A 14672-nucleotide genomic window follows, 5' to 3' on the forward strand; every position below is an offset into this window, starting at 1 on the left:
ATGTGTGTGTGTGTGTGTGTGTGTGTGTGTGTGTGTGTGATGTGTGTGTGTGTGTGAGCGCACGCGTATGTATATGTGTAACATGTATGCATGTGTTGTATGTACATGTATGTGTGTGAACTCATCTCTGTATGCTTGTGTAGTGTGTGTGTGTATTCAAGATATAATAAAGAAGGGTAGATTTGGATGAGACTGATTTGGAGATCCTTGACGGCAAATATTATGCTTTGGTTACTGTTACTTTTTTTTTTTTTTTTGGTTCTTTTTTTCAGAGCTGGGGACCGAACCCAGGGCCTTGCGCTTCCTAGGTAAGCACTCTACCACTGAGCTAAATCCCCAGCCCCTGGTTACTGTTATTTTTACAAGATTCTAATATTATACCTCGAACGACAGGATAGATAAGGCCTGTGCTTGCATCGATGTTGCGGTCTGCCAGATCTTCTCTTTTTTTTTTTTTTTTTTTTTTTTTTTTGGTTCTTTTTTTCGGAGCTGGGGACCGAACCCAGGGCCTTGCGCTTCCTAGGTAAGCGCTCTACCACTGAGCTAAATCCCCAGCCCCCAGATCTTCTCTTAAACATCTGTCCTCAGGCTCTTCATTTACCTAGTTCTCGGTAAAAAAGAGATGTCTAGAGCATTCCTGGACAGTCCTGAATGGGCAACTGACCAGCTTGAAGCACTAGGGATCTTGGTAGAGCTCAGAGCTAAAGTTCGAACAGCGCCACCTCGTGGTAAACCTTGGGAGAGCTTCTGGAGACACTAGCTCAGAAGATGGAGCCAGCAGCCGCAGGGGCTCAGGCTCAGGCTGGGCAGAAGCCGTTCTCCTTCATGGCTGTGTTGTCCTCACAGCCTTTTATTTTAAATCGCTCCTCCATTTTTTGAAGTGAAGTATCGTCCACCCCAGGCTGTCCTTAAGTTTCAAATGTGCCTGCACCCCCTGGATGCTAGGGCTTATGGGGCTACCATGTCCAGTTTATAGAGTTCTGGGGACCGACTGCGAGGCCTTTCGAGATCTAGATGAGTATCTCTGAGTTACATCCCCCTGCCTCATTTTCCCCTTCCTACACAATCCTTTTTGGAGGACGTGTTGCATGCCAAGATTTAGTGGCTGCGATCCGTAAGTAAATCATATTTTAGTACCAAATGTCAAAGGGGAATCAAGTCAGCAAAGATGCCGACATGGCGGTGGTGGTGGCACACGCCTTTCCTCACAGCGTCTGGGGAGCAGAGATGGATGGACTTCTGGGAGCTCGAGGGCAGTTTGGTTTAAATAGAGGGTTCCAAGTGAGTTGGGTCTATGTGGTGAGACCCCTACCTCCAATACAGCATCACCATCACCACCAAACCAAACCAATCAAACAGGGAAAACACAGCAAAGGTCACGATGGAGAATGGGAGAAGTATTGGGCTGAAATACAATAAGATACTCCCAGCCCAAAACTATCTGTCATCGCTCTTTCTATTCCTCCCACAAAAGCTCCTGTGTTTCTTTAGCCAGAGGCAGAGCCTCATTGCTTTTCCCATGTTGCATTGGAATTCCTGGGCTCAAGGGATTCCCTACCACAGCCTTCCCCACCCCATGTAACTGGGACTATAGGTCTGTGTTTCTGCCCCTAGTGAAGGTCAGGTACTTTATCCTGGTGACCAAGTCCTCCTTCTTCTTCGGGGCCTTGTTCTCTGTGGAAATCATATGTCGTCTCACATTCTGGACACGCATCCTTCCTCTGTATTCTCAGGTGAGAACTACCTCACACATTCCTATTCAGCTTACCCTTTGGCGGAGTGACCTTGCCTGTCTGAAATGCTTTGCTGATCAGCAGTGCATTCAGTAGACCAGGCTTCCACCTGTCTGAGCACACAGGCTAGGCGTCTTTCCCTTTGCCATCCTTTCCAGCACCAGATACGGACATCATAAGCCCTCATTAGATGATGAATAAGTGGGTTCATGGATGAAGAAATAGATACATGGATGGATGGATATGGAGAGGCACTGGGACGGATGATGGATGAGTTGTGGGTAGATCAGTAAGTGCATAGGTGGGGTGCATAGGATGGATGGGTGGGTGGATAGATGGGCGGGTGTGTGGATAGATGGGTGGGTGGGTGGGTGGATGGGTGAGTGGGTGGATGGTTTGGTGGGTGGGTGGATGGGTGGATGGATGGATGGATGGGTGGGTGGGTGAATGAGTGGATGGATCAATGGATGGATGGATGGGTGGATAGATGGGTGAGTGGGTAGGTGGGTGGGTAGGTGGGTGGGTGGATGAATGGGTGGGTGGATGGATGGGTGGGTGGATGGGTGGATGAATGAATGGATGGGTGGGAGGGTGGGTGAATGAGTGGATGGATCGATGGATGGATGGGTGGGTGGATAGATGGGCAGGTGGGTGGATGGATGGATGGATGGGTAGGTGGGTGGGTGGGTGGGTGGATGGGTGGATGCGTGGATGGATGGGTAGGTGGGTGGATGGATGAGTAGATGGATGGATGGATGAGTAGATGGATGGATAGATGGGTGGGTGGGTGGATGGGTAGATGGGTGTATGGGTGGGTGGATGGTTGTATGTATGTATGTATGTATGGGTGGGTGGATAGATGGATGGATGGGTAGATGGATGGATGGTTGTATAGGTGGGTGGATGGTTGTATAGGTGGATGGATGGGTGGGTGGGTAGATGGATGGATGGGTGGATGGATGGATGGTTGTATGGGTGGGTGGGTGGATGGTTGTATGGGTGGATGGCTGGGTGAGTGAATGGGTGTATAGATGGATGGACGGATGGATGAGTGAGTAGATGAATGGATGATTGTATGGGTGGATGGATGAATAGATGGATAGATGGATGGATGGGTGGGTGGGTGGGTGGATGGGTGGAGCATCCATCCACAAGATGACTTGCATATAGTAGCTAGTACAAGGTGAATCAAAGACGGGAACCTACCCCATGCTATGTCATGCAGGAGCAGGGATACCCCTAGCTTAGAATCTTCTTTATATGTGCACCCTTGGAGACTTGTCTCCCGGAGGCATTCATGGATATATCTCATTTCCTGTAAGTCCAAATCAAGGAGGTGTTCCTCTCTGTGCTTGCCTGTCCTCCTCCCACCTCTTTCCATAAAATATGGAAGGGTTCACAAATTTGAATGTCATTCTTGCATAGGCACCACACTAACCTTCCCTCTATTGCTCCATATTTTGTGTACATGTGAGCTCCCCAAAGGTAGAAGGTCTCCTCAGTCTTCTTGATGCTCCTGGCACATATGGTTCATTGGCAAATGGACAAATGAGTAATTACTGAGAGAACACTACCCTGTCCTCCATGGACAACCCATGCACACATCCCAGGACCCTGCGAGCAGCTCTCCTCTTGCAAACACATCCACATGGCTGATCTCTTCCACCTCTCAGTTACAGCTTGTGATTCCTTGCCCATTTGTAGGGGGGCGCAGGACACCTCAGAGTTCTCTGAAAAGGGCAAGGCTCCTGGCTCCCCTAATGTCTTACATGTGTGGTGCCTAAGCATGACAGAACTCTGGGGCAGAAGATGCTCCCAGGAAGAACTGGCTGTTGGGAGAGTCATGGGATCCCCTGTTAACCTAAGATCTGTTGCCCCCAACAGAGCAGCTCTCCTGTACCTGCTATCTTTTCTCCTGATCAAGGGGGGCAGATCCAGGGAAGGGGTGGTTGTGCCCTCCTTCAGAAGGCTGGGTGGCTGGCAGACATAGCTAGATTTAGAAGTCATTTTCACAGCAGGGAGTCGCTAACTTGCCACCCACAGGGCCCCATGGGGCCTAAGATACTCCTTCCCAGGATCTGGCCCTGAACCCTGCAGTCACTTCTCTCCTCACCCAGAACTTTGGCAGCTGGCTCCGACTCTATCCTTGGCAAGCTCTGGAAGAAGGCGCACGTTGCCCTGACACCCTAAATACCCAAATGTTCCCTCACACAAAAGGGGCGGCTGCTATCTAACCTAAGATTCGTCTTTTTCAATGCTGGGGACCGAAACTCAGGACTGTATCCATTCTAGTCAAACATATTACCACTGAGCCACCACCACAACACTGGCCCCAAGGAATTGCACTCCCCTCCCCTCTTCTTTTTTTGTGTTTTGGAGACAGAATCTTGCTGGACTGAACCAGGATTGGCTGGAATTTGCTATGTAAACCATGCTAGGCTCAAACTTGTAACCATCTTCCTGCTTCTGACTCTAGTCCTGGTTCTCTCTCTCTCTCTCTCTCTCTAAATCAGTTTTCCCCTTACCTTGTAAATATTTATTTAATGTATATGAGTACACTGTAGCTGTCTTCAGACACACCAGAAGAGGGCATCAGATCCCATTACAGATGGTTGTGAGCCACCATGTGGTTGCTGGGATTTGAACTCAGGACTTCTAGAAGAGCATTCAGTGCTCTTAACCTCTGAGCCATCTCTCCAGCCCTCTCCCCCTCCTTCCCATCTTTCTTTAACATATATGTTTCTTTTGCCTGGATGGCAAGCAGCTCACTATGTATACCAGTCTGACCTTGAACACCCAGAGACCCACCAGCCTCTGCCTTCTGAGTGCTGAGATTAAGGGCGAGTGCCACCAACCGGGCTTCCTTCACTAATTTTTTATCTAAATGTCACCTCCTCTGTGAACTCTCCCCAATCTCCTAAAGTTAGAATCTCCCTGGACTGACTCTTTCCAGAACTTAACCCAATCACCCTCAGTGTCAGGCAGGCCCTACCCGTTTTTACCCTTGAGCCCAGCCCAGAGCCTCATTCCTAGGAAGCGCTCAGTAAATGCTAGTTTTGCTTGGCAACAGTAAGACCTGCACTGAACGTGGTAAGACCTTCGGTATCTTTGATCTCTGCCTAGGGTGACCCGGCTTCCTTGGCCTCCTCTACCAAGAGCAACAGGAAATGTGTAGGTTACAGACAGGATCGCAGGAGAATATTCCTGCGGAGTTCTGACCAGTGAACGCCCCTAGAGTTGGGAGAGCCGAATAGGAGACCCTCATTCGCTGAATCAAGGCCAGCCAGGGCTGTGGTCTGGGAGCCCTGCCCCCTCTGAGTCCTGTCTTTGAGTCTCTCTGGGTGTGATGTGAGCTAATTGGAGACTAAAAACCTGAGTGGTTTGAGAGCGGTCTAAGGAGTTGCGGGAGTTAGGGTTAGCGGGAGTAGGGACAGAGGTGGGGCCGGGGACGGGTTCGACCTGGCGACTGAGTCTGGGCAAAGCCCCTGCTCCTGCCCAGCCGGTGGCTAAATTTACCTAGACTGACTCAGCCCTTGCCCGGAATGAGGGGTTGGGGGAGTGCACCGGGGCAGAGGGAAGAGCCGGCAGGGGTGGGGCGGGAGGGGGCAAGGAAGGGAGAGTCCCAGCCAGGGAACAGGATGGACTAGAAGTTTCCACCAGAAAGGAGTCCTCCTCCCCCTCACAATGAGCGGGAAGAAGTCAAGAAGCCCTGAGGGAGGGACAGAGTGGGGCTGGGTCAGCGAAAGAGAAACTCCAGAGCTGCATAAAGGGACGAGTAGATTTATTGGGCGCCTACTATGTGCCAGGCACTGTGCAAGACGCTTTATATACATTACCTCATTAAATCCTCACAACAACCCTGCGAGGTAGGTGTTTATAAACCCCCATTTGACAGATGAGGAAACTGAGGCTCAGGGAGGTGAAGTGATTTGGCCAAGGTCACATGGCTAGTAAGTGGCAGACACAGAGGAAGTGCCCAGGGTTGGAAAGAAGGAAAAGAAAACAGAAAAAGGAAAAGGAAAGACAAAAAAAAAAAAAGACTTGAATGTCAGTCTCAAACCGGTAGGCGTGGATTAATACAAAGAAGGGCTCGGCGCGCCCCAGAAGTCTGGGAGACCGGAGGCCTGCTCCCGGCCCCGCGCGCGGTTTGGAGGTGTCAAGGCGGGAAACCGGCGCCGGGAAATAAGGGATCCAGATAACTGGCAGTGCTGGTGTAGGGGCACTCGAGCACCAGCAACCGGGGGGGAATCCGCGACCTGCGCGCGCCCCGTAGTGGCTACAGCGAGTATCACACCCACACCGTCTGCTGTGATCAACCTTCCTCCTTGCCTGGCTGTTTTCCAGGAGAGACACAGAGATAGTCAGGGTCTATCCGGTGGGCCATACCGTCTGCGTCCGGTAACACGTAGAGCATCACTAAGGACACGGAGATGGAGGAAAGGGGCAGGCCTAAAAGTGTTCCAAGCTGATTCATTGGCTACCTTCCCTCTCCAGCTTGGATCACAGCAGGCCAGAGGCAGTGACCGGACCTTTATCTTGCCCTGCTTTGGGGAGCATTCACCTAAACTCGGGAAATTGGAATAGAAGCCCTTTGCCCGTTTAAATCTGAAAACCCTGACTGTCTTCCGAACTGAGGATGGCAGAAGTGGGTAAGAACCCTCAAATTCTACTCGCTCGTTCACAAAATTCTAGGGACAAAAGAATGGGAGGCAGAAATCGCTCGTTTTACATTTACATTAGTCCCTGATGCCCGGGCAGAAAAGTAGTCACTCTGAGATCCACCAGCTAAGTCAGTGGCAGAGTTGGAATTGAAACTTGAGTTGTAACATCTAGGAGAGCCCTCTTGCCAATTTGCTGGTTGAGTGTATGCATTCTGCATTCATTTCTTCTCTGCTAAAAGCCCTCTGTCTCCTGCACTAGGTCACTAGGTTCAAAAGCCTCTCCGTTACTTTTCCTCTCCTGCCAGGGACCCTGCCCTGCCCTTCACTTTGCCTCTCTGAACAGTTCCACACCGAATGTAGCAGGTGTGGGATCCCACCCTCTCTTTCCCTGAAACTGACTCTTGAGTCAGTTCCCTCGTTCCTCCCCTCTCCTCTGTCTCAAGGGAACAGGTACAGGTAGGAAAGAAGAAAAGGAAGCAAACGAAGCCTGGAGAGAGGAAAGGAGCGCGGTGAGCCCAAGGCTGGCTGGGCCGAGCGACACGAGGACAAGGAGGGGCGTCGCTCACTCTCACTCTCTCTTTCCCTGTGGCGTTTTCCTGGTGTCCTCTCGGACGAGGCCTTCCTCGGTTTGACTGATGACATCTAGAATCTCCCCGATACTGTCGCCCAGCTCTGCTGTCTTCCCGCCTTCCCTGGGCCGGGTGTTCCCAACCGCAGGCAGGGTCCTCTCATTCCGCCAGGAGGCGCCTGGGGCGTCTGTGTCGCTTCCATCAGAGGAGCCACTATGGGCGCTGAGATCCTCGGCTTCGTCTGAGTCCGAATCTGGGGCGGTGTGGCGGCGGATGCGGGACACGGCTTCCCGCAAGGCTCCGGCGTAGGGCCCTGGAGTCCGCGCCCAGCCCCCGCCCGCGCGCCGCGGGACCCCAGCTGCTTCTGGGCCCTTCACGCTGCCCGCGCATCCCGGAGCCGCTGGGCCTAAGGTCGAGTGCTCTGGGCTACCTGGATGCGTGGGGGCATCTCGCGGGTTCACTTCGCCGACAGGGAACCCCAAACCGCTGGAGGAGCGCTCCTCCAATGAAGAATCCCCCTGCTGTCTGCCCTCAGCCTCGAACTCGCGACCCTCACTCGGTGGGTTTAAGACTCGACTGCTCAACAGTCGCTTTTGGCAAACTGAAGGGTTGGCAGCGGCCCCTTTGCCCTCCTCCTCAAGGCAGGGTTTGGGTTGCCTGAGGCTGTCGCTCACGATGCATGACTCCCCAGAGGGCGCGAGCTGCCTCTGCTGGGTTCGAGGGGTTGGAACGTACTGGGACTTTATCACCACGCATGTGGCATCAATGACAAAGATGCCTTCTCTACCAGCGGGACCTCGGGAACTGCGGGGCAGGGTGTGGGCACGGCGGGTCACCTTCCAGACTTCCAGGGTCTCATGCTCTGTCCCCTCTCTTTGACCCAGGGACTCTTTCCACCCGGTGCCTCCAGGAGCCCAGGGTCTGGGGAGGGTCTGGCTATGCCTAACTGGAGGCTTTTTAGGGGAGGAAAGCCAACACGTGGGAAGCCACATCTCCTCACTTCCTTCTTTCCCTTTCCTTGATCCCCTGAGGTGCTGCCTAGACCTGGGAACAGGACGTGGTGGGCTACTGATCGTGGACCCAGAGAGAGCGACCTCCGTGACTGGACCAGTAGTTTTGGCTTGGGAATGACCATCACCACCACTGTTTAGGCCAGCAGCAGCTAGGCCTGAACTTTTCTCTACAGCCCCTTTGCAAGACTCTGGCCTAGCTCTGGCTGCTGCACAGCCTGGAGCTCCTCCTAAGAGTCCCCGTCCCTGTCTGAGACCCCAAGCTCCTAGAACATCCCGGTAGATTCGAGGATCCAGCCTCTTCTTCGTGCGCCCTCCCTCTGTCCTGGTGGTAGCTGGCACTGGGGCTGATGAGGTGGGCGCCCGGGAGAGCTCCGGGCCTCGCTTAGTCCCCAGGGTCCTGTGGGGACCTTCATAAGAAGGTGGAGCCACGTAGGGTGGCGGCCGGTCCCAGCGGCGTCTTGGGGCTGTGCCTGCAGCGCCTCTCAGCAGCAGGTGAGCCTCGTAGCTAGGAGGCCCTGGCCTTCTGCCTCCCCATGGCCCCGCCCATGCAACCCCTGGGTCACCCTGCGGGAGCGCGGATGGTCGGGGCGCTCGCCCCACCTGCCCGAAGCGCTCTGGTCTGGAGAAAACTGGAAACCCTGTAGGTTGGGCCGCCCGAAGGGCGTTCCGGAGCTCTGGGCGGGGCTGACCTAGGGGACTCCGTCGGGCCCCGCCAGCCTTGCGCCTTTTTCTCTCGGTCTCCTTGGCCTCCCGCTCCTGCGACGCCGCCTTTCTTTTCTCCTGTTCTCGGGCTCGGACCTCGGCGGGGGGCCCTGCCCGCCAGTTGGTCGCCTCCTGCAGCACCCTGGAGGCCCAGGGTCGGCGGGGTGGCGGCTCAGGGGATCCGGGGCGCAGCCTACACCTGGGACAATGAGCAGGAACCCAGGTGAGCAGTTTGCGGGGACAAGGAGCCGAGGTCCGGGGAGCTGGGAGCACTGGAGACCACTTGGGGCAGCCATGTGGGAGGGTTCGTGTGAGTGTCTGAGCGAGTGCACGTGCGTATGTGTTAGGGCTGAAGTCGAAATGAGACTCCTCACCATCTCTCCGTGCACACTTTAACAGCGACTGCCCCATCTCACCGCCTGCCACTAGCACCACTCCTGTCCCCCCAAACAGCGCTCAATGAGTCAGGCCCCAGTCCTCGACGAGTGGGGGAGGGAGACGCGGGAAAGAGAAGGGGCCAGCAGCAATCGCTGGTGCCAGCGGGGGGGAGGTCTGGACCCCACTTCCCGCCCCACCACTTGCTGCCCCTCACCCCTCCTTCACTCACGTGCGGTTCTGGGGCCCACGGGCCCAGTAGCTGGCCTGGATGTCCATGGACTGTCGAGAAGCAGCGCGACGGCTATAATGACAGGAAATAGTCTTCACTTCAATCACCAACAGCTTGGACTTCTGCACCCAGAGGCAGCTGCCGGACTCCTCATCCTGGAGCTCCCGGGGGCTGTCGGGCCCCTCGGAGAATAACGGGCCATCCAGCATCCTGCCCCACCCCACCCCGGCCCCCCACCCTCCCACCCGCCCCGTGAGCCCCCTCCCAACCCAGGGAGCCGGCGCCCACTGCAGAGCGGCAGGCCCAGGGACTGGCAACTATATATACCCGGGCACACGTGTGTGCCTGTCTGTGTGTGTGTGAGTGTGTGTGCGAGCGCGCGAGCGCGCGCGCATGTGACACGCCGCCGTGGACGGCTCCGCGCTGCTTCCTCCCCCCATGTGCACGGCCGCCCCCTGGGGCCTGGGATTGGACGCCCCTTCCCACTCACTGCTCAGGTCCCCCAAGCCTAATGGGACCCGCGAGTGGGTGGGGAGAGACTTCGGATTCTTGCCAAGCTTTCGATGCCCTCTCCCCCAGCCCCCATTTCTTCATCCTTCCCGAAGTTTTAACCCTTTGCTTTCCTGTTTGTCAGGTTGCCTAACCACCAGTGCTCTATCTCTGACTGCCTGCCTGCCTGCTCGCCTGGACTCCTTTCTCTTGACAGGGAGTGGTGAGAACAGAACTCAAGGTCTATGCCTGCCACTCGCTGCTGCTTTCCATGGGGTTGGGGTGCAAGAGAGACCGGCCCACAGCTGGGGGGAGCGGGCTATTTTTAGTTTCGGTGGCATTCGGGTGCAGCTGAGATGAGTAACCAGTTCCTAAGCAGTGCAGAGAAGAGGCACCGCTTTCGGGAAGCTTTTGTGCGACTTTGGGGGACAGCTGCTCCCCCAAGATCTCAGAAAGGTGCACCTGTACTCCTCAGCTTTCTCTGCTGAGGCAGAACTCAGTCTATCCTGGTATCAAGCAGCAGGGCAACTCCCACTCTAGATATGGGTGTCCTTGGACACCCACAGAGCCTTCCATGAGCAGCAGGCTAGCTCCCCTAACCCAGAAGCCAGGATTCTAGGGTTACACAGTTCTGTGCCCACACAGCTCTACCAAGCCTTATGTGGAGTGCAGATAGAGTGCTTATATACACTTGTACCCTAACAGAGGCGGATGGACTAGTGTGCTCTTGTGACACAGCCAAATCCCCTAGCAACAGAAAAGATAAAAGTGGCCTTTCTCTCCTAAATTGGGGCTTCCACTCACGACTGTCGCCATGCCTAGTTCATTTGACTGCCCTGATATGCAGCTCACCTTTTGGGCTCACCCTATTCTTGGGGTGGGGTGCTGCTTGCACCCTCAGCATCCCTCCCCCTAAGCCTGTACCAGGTGTCCCCTGATTCACCATGGTAATGTTAGTGGCAGCACAGCCCACGCCAACCCTTCCATGCAGAGACTTAGCAACCATGCCTGGCAACCGTAGCAGCAGCTCAGTGGAGGGGAGGGGTGCAGGGAGCGGGCTGAGAGGGTGGCAATGGCTCCTGAGGAAGAAGGGACCACTTGCATTTGCTGCTCCTGACTTTAAGATCAGAAGCCTGTGAGCTTCCACATTGTATCCCTGGTCTCCTTCAGCTGCTTCCTTGGGCTGAGACTTGTTGGGGTTCTTGGGGGGTAAATGGGAGAGACAAAAGATCACAGTTGGTTTTCCATAAAAATGCATGGAACATTTGGATACAGAGCCTTCTTTCTAAGGGGACAGGGACCAAAAGAGTTGTTATAGTGCACACTCATTGAGAAACAGCAAGGTAGAACCTGACCTCCCCTGGCCCCCTCCCCTGACCCCTTCCCCTGCCCTCAGACCCATGATTCCATGCACCTACCGGCTGCCCTGAAGATGGCTTGCAGGCACTGCTTTTCACCAGGTTCCAATAGAGTCCCACAGCTTTTAAAGCCTTGCCTCCTCCCTGGACAAATCCTCCTTGGTGAAGGAATGTGACACGAGGAGACATTTGTCCTTTCCACCCCCTACACACACATACACACACACACACACATGCTCTAATTATAATCATTTGGAGGCCTCCCTCCCCCAAGCTTGGGAATGTGCTGAGAGCAAAGATGTGGGTGCACTGAAAGCTGACCTCTAACAAGTGCCTGATGTGTTTGCTCCCTGTGTTCCTCAGGAAGCAGGCTTTGTGAAAACATGAATCGTGTGGCCCAGGTTCCTCTGAAGGCATAGGCAAGAGAAGAGAGAATGAACCAGGGAATTACTCAGAACCTGCTCCTGGCTTGGATGCTAATGGGTCCTATCAGCAAGCTGTGGTAGAAGGAGGCAGAGCCTGGCAGTCTTCCGTCCTCAAGGTGTTTGGCATCACTCTCAGCACAGATGATGGGACTGCTGGGTTGACCCCAGCTCTGCTATTCCCCCATAATGTACTCTCTATCTTAGAGGAAAGGCAAGGGGATTGTGGGTTCAAACAGAGTACCGGTCCGGCAGCAACATCCAAACAGTTCAACCTTCCCTTAGTTAGGGTTTTGTTTTGTTGTTTTTTTTTTTTCTTGGAGCTGAGGACCGAACCCAGGGCCTTGCACTTGCTAGGCAAGCGCTCTACCACTGAGCTAAATCCCCAACCCCCTTAGTTAAGGTTTTACTGCTGTGAGCAGACACCCCTTGACCAAGGCAAGTCTTATAAGGACAACATTTAATTGGGGCTGGCTTACAGGTTCAGAGGTTCAGTCCATTATCATCAAGGCAGGAACATGGCAGCATCCAGGCAGGCATAGTGCAGGGGGATGCTGAGAGTTCTATGTCTTCATCTGAAGGCTGCTAGAATACTGACTTCCAGGCAGCTAGGGTGAGGGTCTTAAAGCCCACGCCCACAGTGACACACCTGCTCCAACAAGGCCCCACCTGCAAATGCCACTCCCTCGGCCAAGCATATTCAAACCATGACATTGCTCAAAGACCCTAATGGGTTTCTACTTTCCAGAGACCTGACATGTTAGGAAAATTTGCATGGGCCTTAGCTAACTATGGTCCAAGCAGAGAAAGTAAGGGAGAGTAACTACAGGAAATAAGGTGTGAACAGTCAGCATAGACCAGAGAGGACAAAAATCTGGTGTGAAGTAGGAAGGTGGGTTGAGGATTTAGCTTAATGGTAGAGCGCTTGCCTAGCAAGTGCAAGGCCCTGGTCCTCAGCTGGGGGTGGAGGGGACAAAAAATTTAAAAGGGAGGGGGTGCTGGAGAGATGTCTCAGTGGTTAAGAGCACTGACTGCTCTTCCAGAGGACCTGAGTTCAATTCCCAGCAACCACATGGTGAACATCTGTAATGAGATCCTCTTCTGGTGTGTCTGAAGACAGCTACAGTGTACTCACATACATAAGATTTATTAATCTTTTTTTAAAAAAAAAAGAAAAGAAAAAGAAGGCAGGAAGGCATAAAACTGAGAACCAGACAGCTTAAGTTTAAATGCTAGTTTTTAAATTTTTATTTTGGTTTTTCATTTTTTTTCTTTTTTCCCCGGAGCTGGGGACCAAACCCAGGGCCTTGCGCTTCCTAGGCAAGGGCTCTACCACTGAGCTAAATCCCCAGCCCCTATTTGGGTTTTTCAAACCAGGGTTTCTCCGTGTAGCCCTCCCTGGTTGTCCTGTAACTTGCTCTGTAGACCAGGCTGGCCTCTAACTCAAGAGATCCATGTGCTTCTGCCTCCCAGAGCGCTGTGATTCAAGGTGTGTACCATCACCTGGCTTTTTTTTTTTTTTTAATAATAGACATGAATTCATGATGTAGTTCCTGGAACTTGCTATGTATGTAGACTAGGCTAGCCTAAACTCAAGAGCTGTCTGCCTCTACCTTCCAAATGCTGGAACTAAAGGCATATCCCGCCATGCTTGTCTACCAGTTTTGCCTTAAAACATTTTATTCATGTGTATGCACGATGTTCTATGTGTGTATTGGCACACATGCCATGCTGTACGCATGGAGGTCAGAGGACAACTTTGTGGTGTTTGTTTTCTCTTTCCCCCTTTAAATAAATAAACTTGGGTAACCGGGCTTGCCCGGCTAGTGACTTTACCAGTTAGCCTAGCTTTTCACTAGCAGTGTGGCTCTGGACCACAGCCAGTCTCTGTGCTTCAGTTTAAAAAAAAATTCTCTTAAAACTGGAAAAGGTGCTGGGGAGACAGCTCAGGTGGTAAACACACGTCTTGAAAGCTTGAGGAGCTGGGTCCGATTCTCAGAACCTACATTAAAAAGCCACGTGTGCTTTTTTAATCCCACGGATCTTTGGGGCCTGGTGGCCAGCCAACCTTGTCTATGTGGTGAAAGCCCACCCCATCCCCCATGCCCAGGGGTCCCTCCTGAGGACCCCTGTTTCAGGTTGTCTTCCAACTTACACACGTATGCACACATATCCGTCGTCACAAATGGAATGAGTAGAACGCTGTTTTAAAAGGGGTAGAGGCGGGGTGAAGGGGGAATGGCTTAGCAGTTAAGAACACTGGCTGCTTCTCCAAAGGATCTGGGTTCAATTCTTTCGTTCACAGGACAGTTGACAGCCGTTGGATCCATGGGCACCAGGCACACACACAGCACACAGACATATGTGCAGACAAAACACCTGAACACACAACTGTAAACAAATTATGTTTAGGACCTTGGAAAATGCTACAAGTGTTAGGAGCATGTATTGTTCTCTCAGAGGACCCCAGCTCAATCCCAGCAGTCAGGTACCTCACAATTGCCTATAACCCTTGCTTCAGGTCTGGTGCCTCTGGACTTCTTGGGCAATTACACTCACATGCACACACATGCATACTCAAAAATAAACCTAAAAAAGTCCATAGGTTGAGTGTGGTGGCACCCGTTAATGCCAGCACTTATGTGAAAGAGACAGACAGATCTCTGAGCTTGAGGCTAGTCTGGTCTATACTGTGAGCTTCAGCCAGCCAGGATTACATACTCAAGATCCTGTCTCAAAAAAAATCGTTGTAAAACCAGGCAGGGGTGGCACACACCTTTAATCCTAGCACCTGGGAGGCAGAGGCAGAGGCAGATCTCTGAGTTCAAGGCCAGCCTGGTCTACACAGCAAGTTCCAAGACAGTCAGGGCTACACAGAGAAGCCCTGTCTTGAAAAAGGAAAAAACAAAATCCTGTCTAAAACAAGGGAAAAGTACAGTATTGTTTGTCACAACAAGGTTTGCCTACAGCCTCCATATGCCTGCACACACGCACACACACACACACATATGTATGTGTATATATATATATATGTATATAGTATATATAGTATATATATATTTTAATTTATTTCTTTAAAAATAAAGTCTGACCTTGGATGAACACACCATTAAAATCC

At 52.8% G+C, this 14672-nt stretch overlaps 2 protein-coding genes across 6 annotated transcripts in view; one reads left to right on the plus strand and one right to left on the minus strand.

Moving 5' to 3' along the window:
• Tuba1c (tubulin, alpha 1C) overlaps window positions 1-14672 on the plus strand; it is a 441616-nt gene that overhangs the window by 189799 nt on the left and 237145 nt on the right. The window lies entirely within an intron of this gene.
• Ddn (dendrin) lies at window positions 5498-9480 on the minus strand. Its single transcript, NM_030993.2, has 2 exons — window positions 9286-9480; window positions 5498-8877 (listed from the first exon to the last, which is right to left on the minus strand). Exons 1-2 carry the CDS (start codon window positions 9330-9332, stop codon window positions 6963-6965), a joined length of 1962 nt encoding a protein of 653 aa, NP_112255.1. The 5' UTR covers window positions 9333-9480; the 3' UTR covers window positions 5498-6962.

Source organism: Rattus norvegicus, chromosome 7, assembly GCF_036323735.1.
Source record: "Rattus norvegicus strain BN/NHsdMcwi chromosome 7, GRCr8, whole genome shotgun sequence".
Lineage (NCBI taxonomy): Eukaryota > Metazoa > Chordata > Mammalia > Rodentia > Muridae > Rattus > Rattus norvegicus.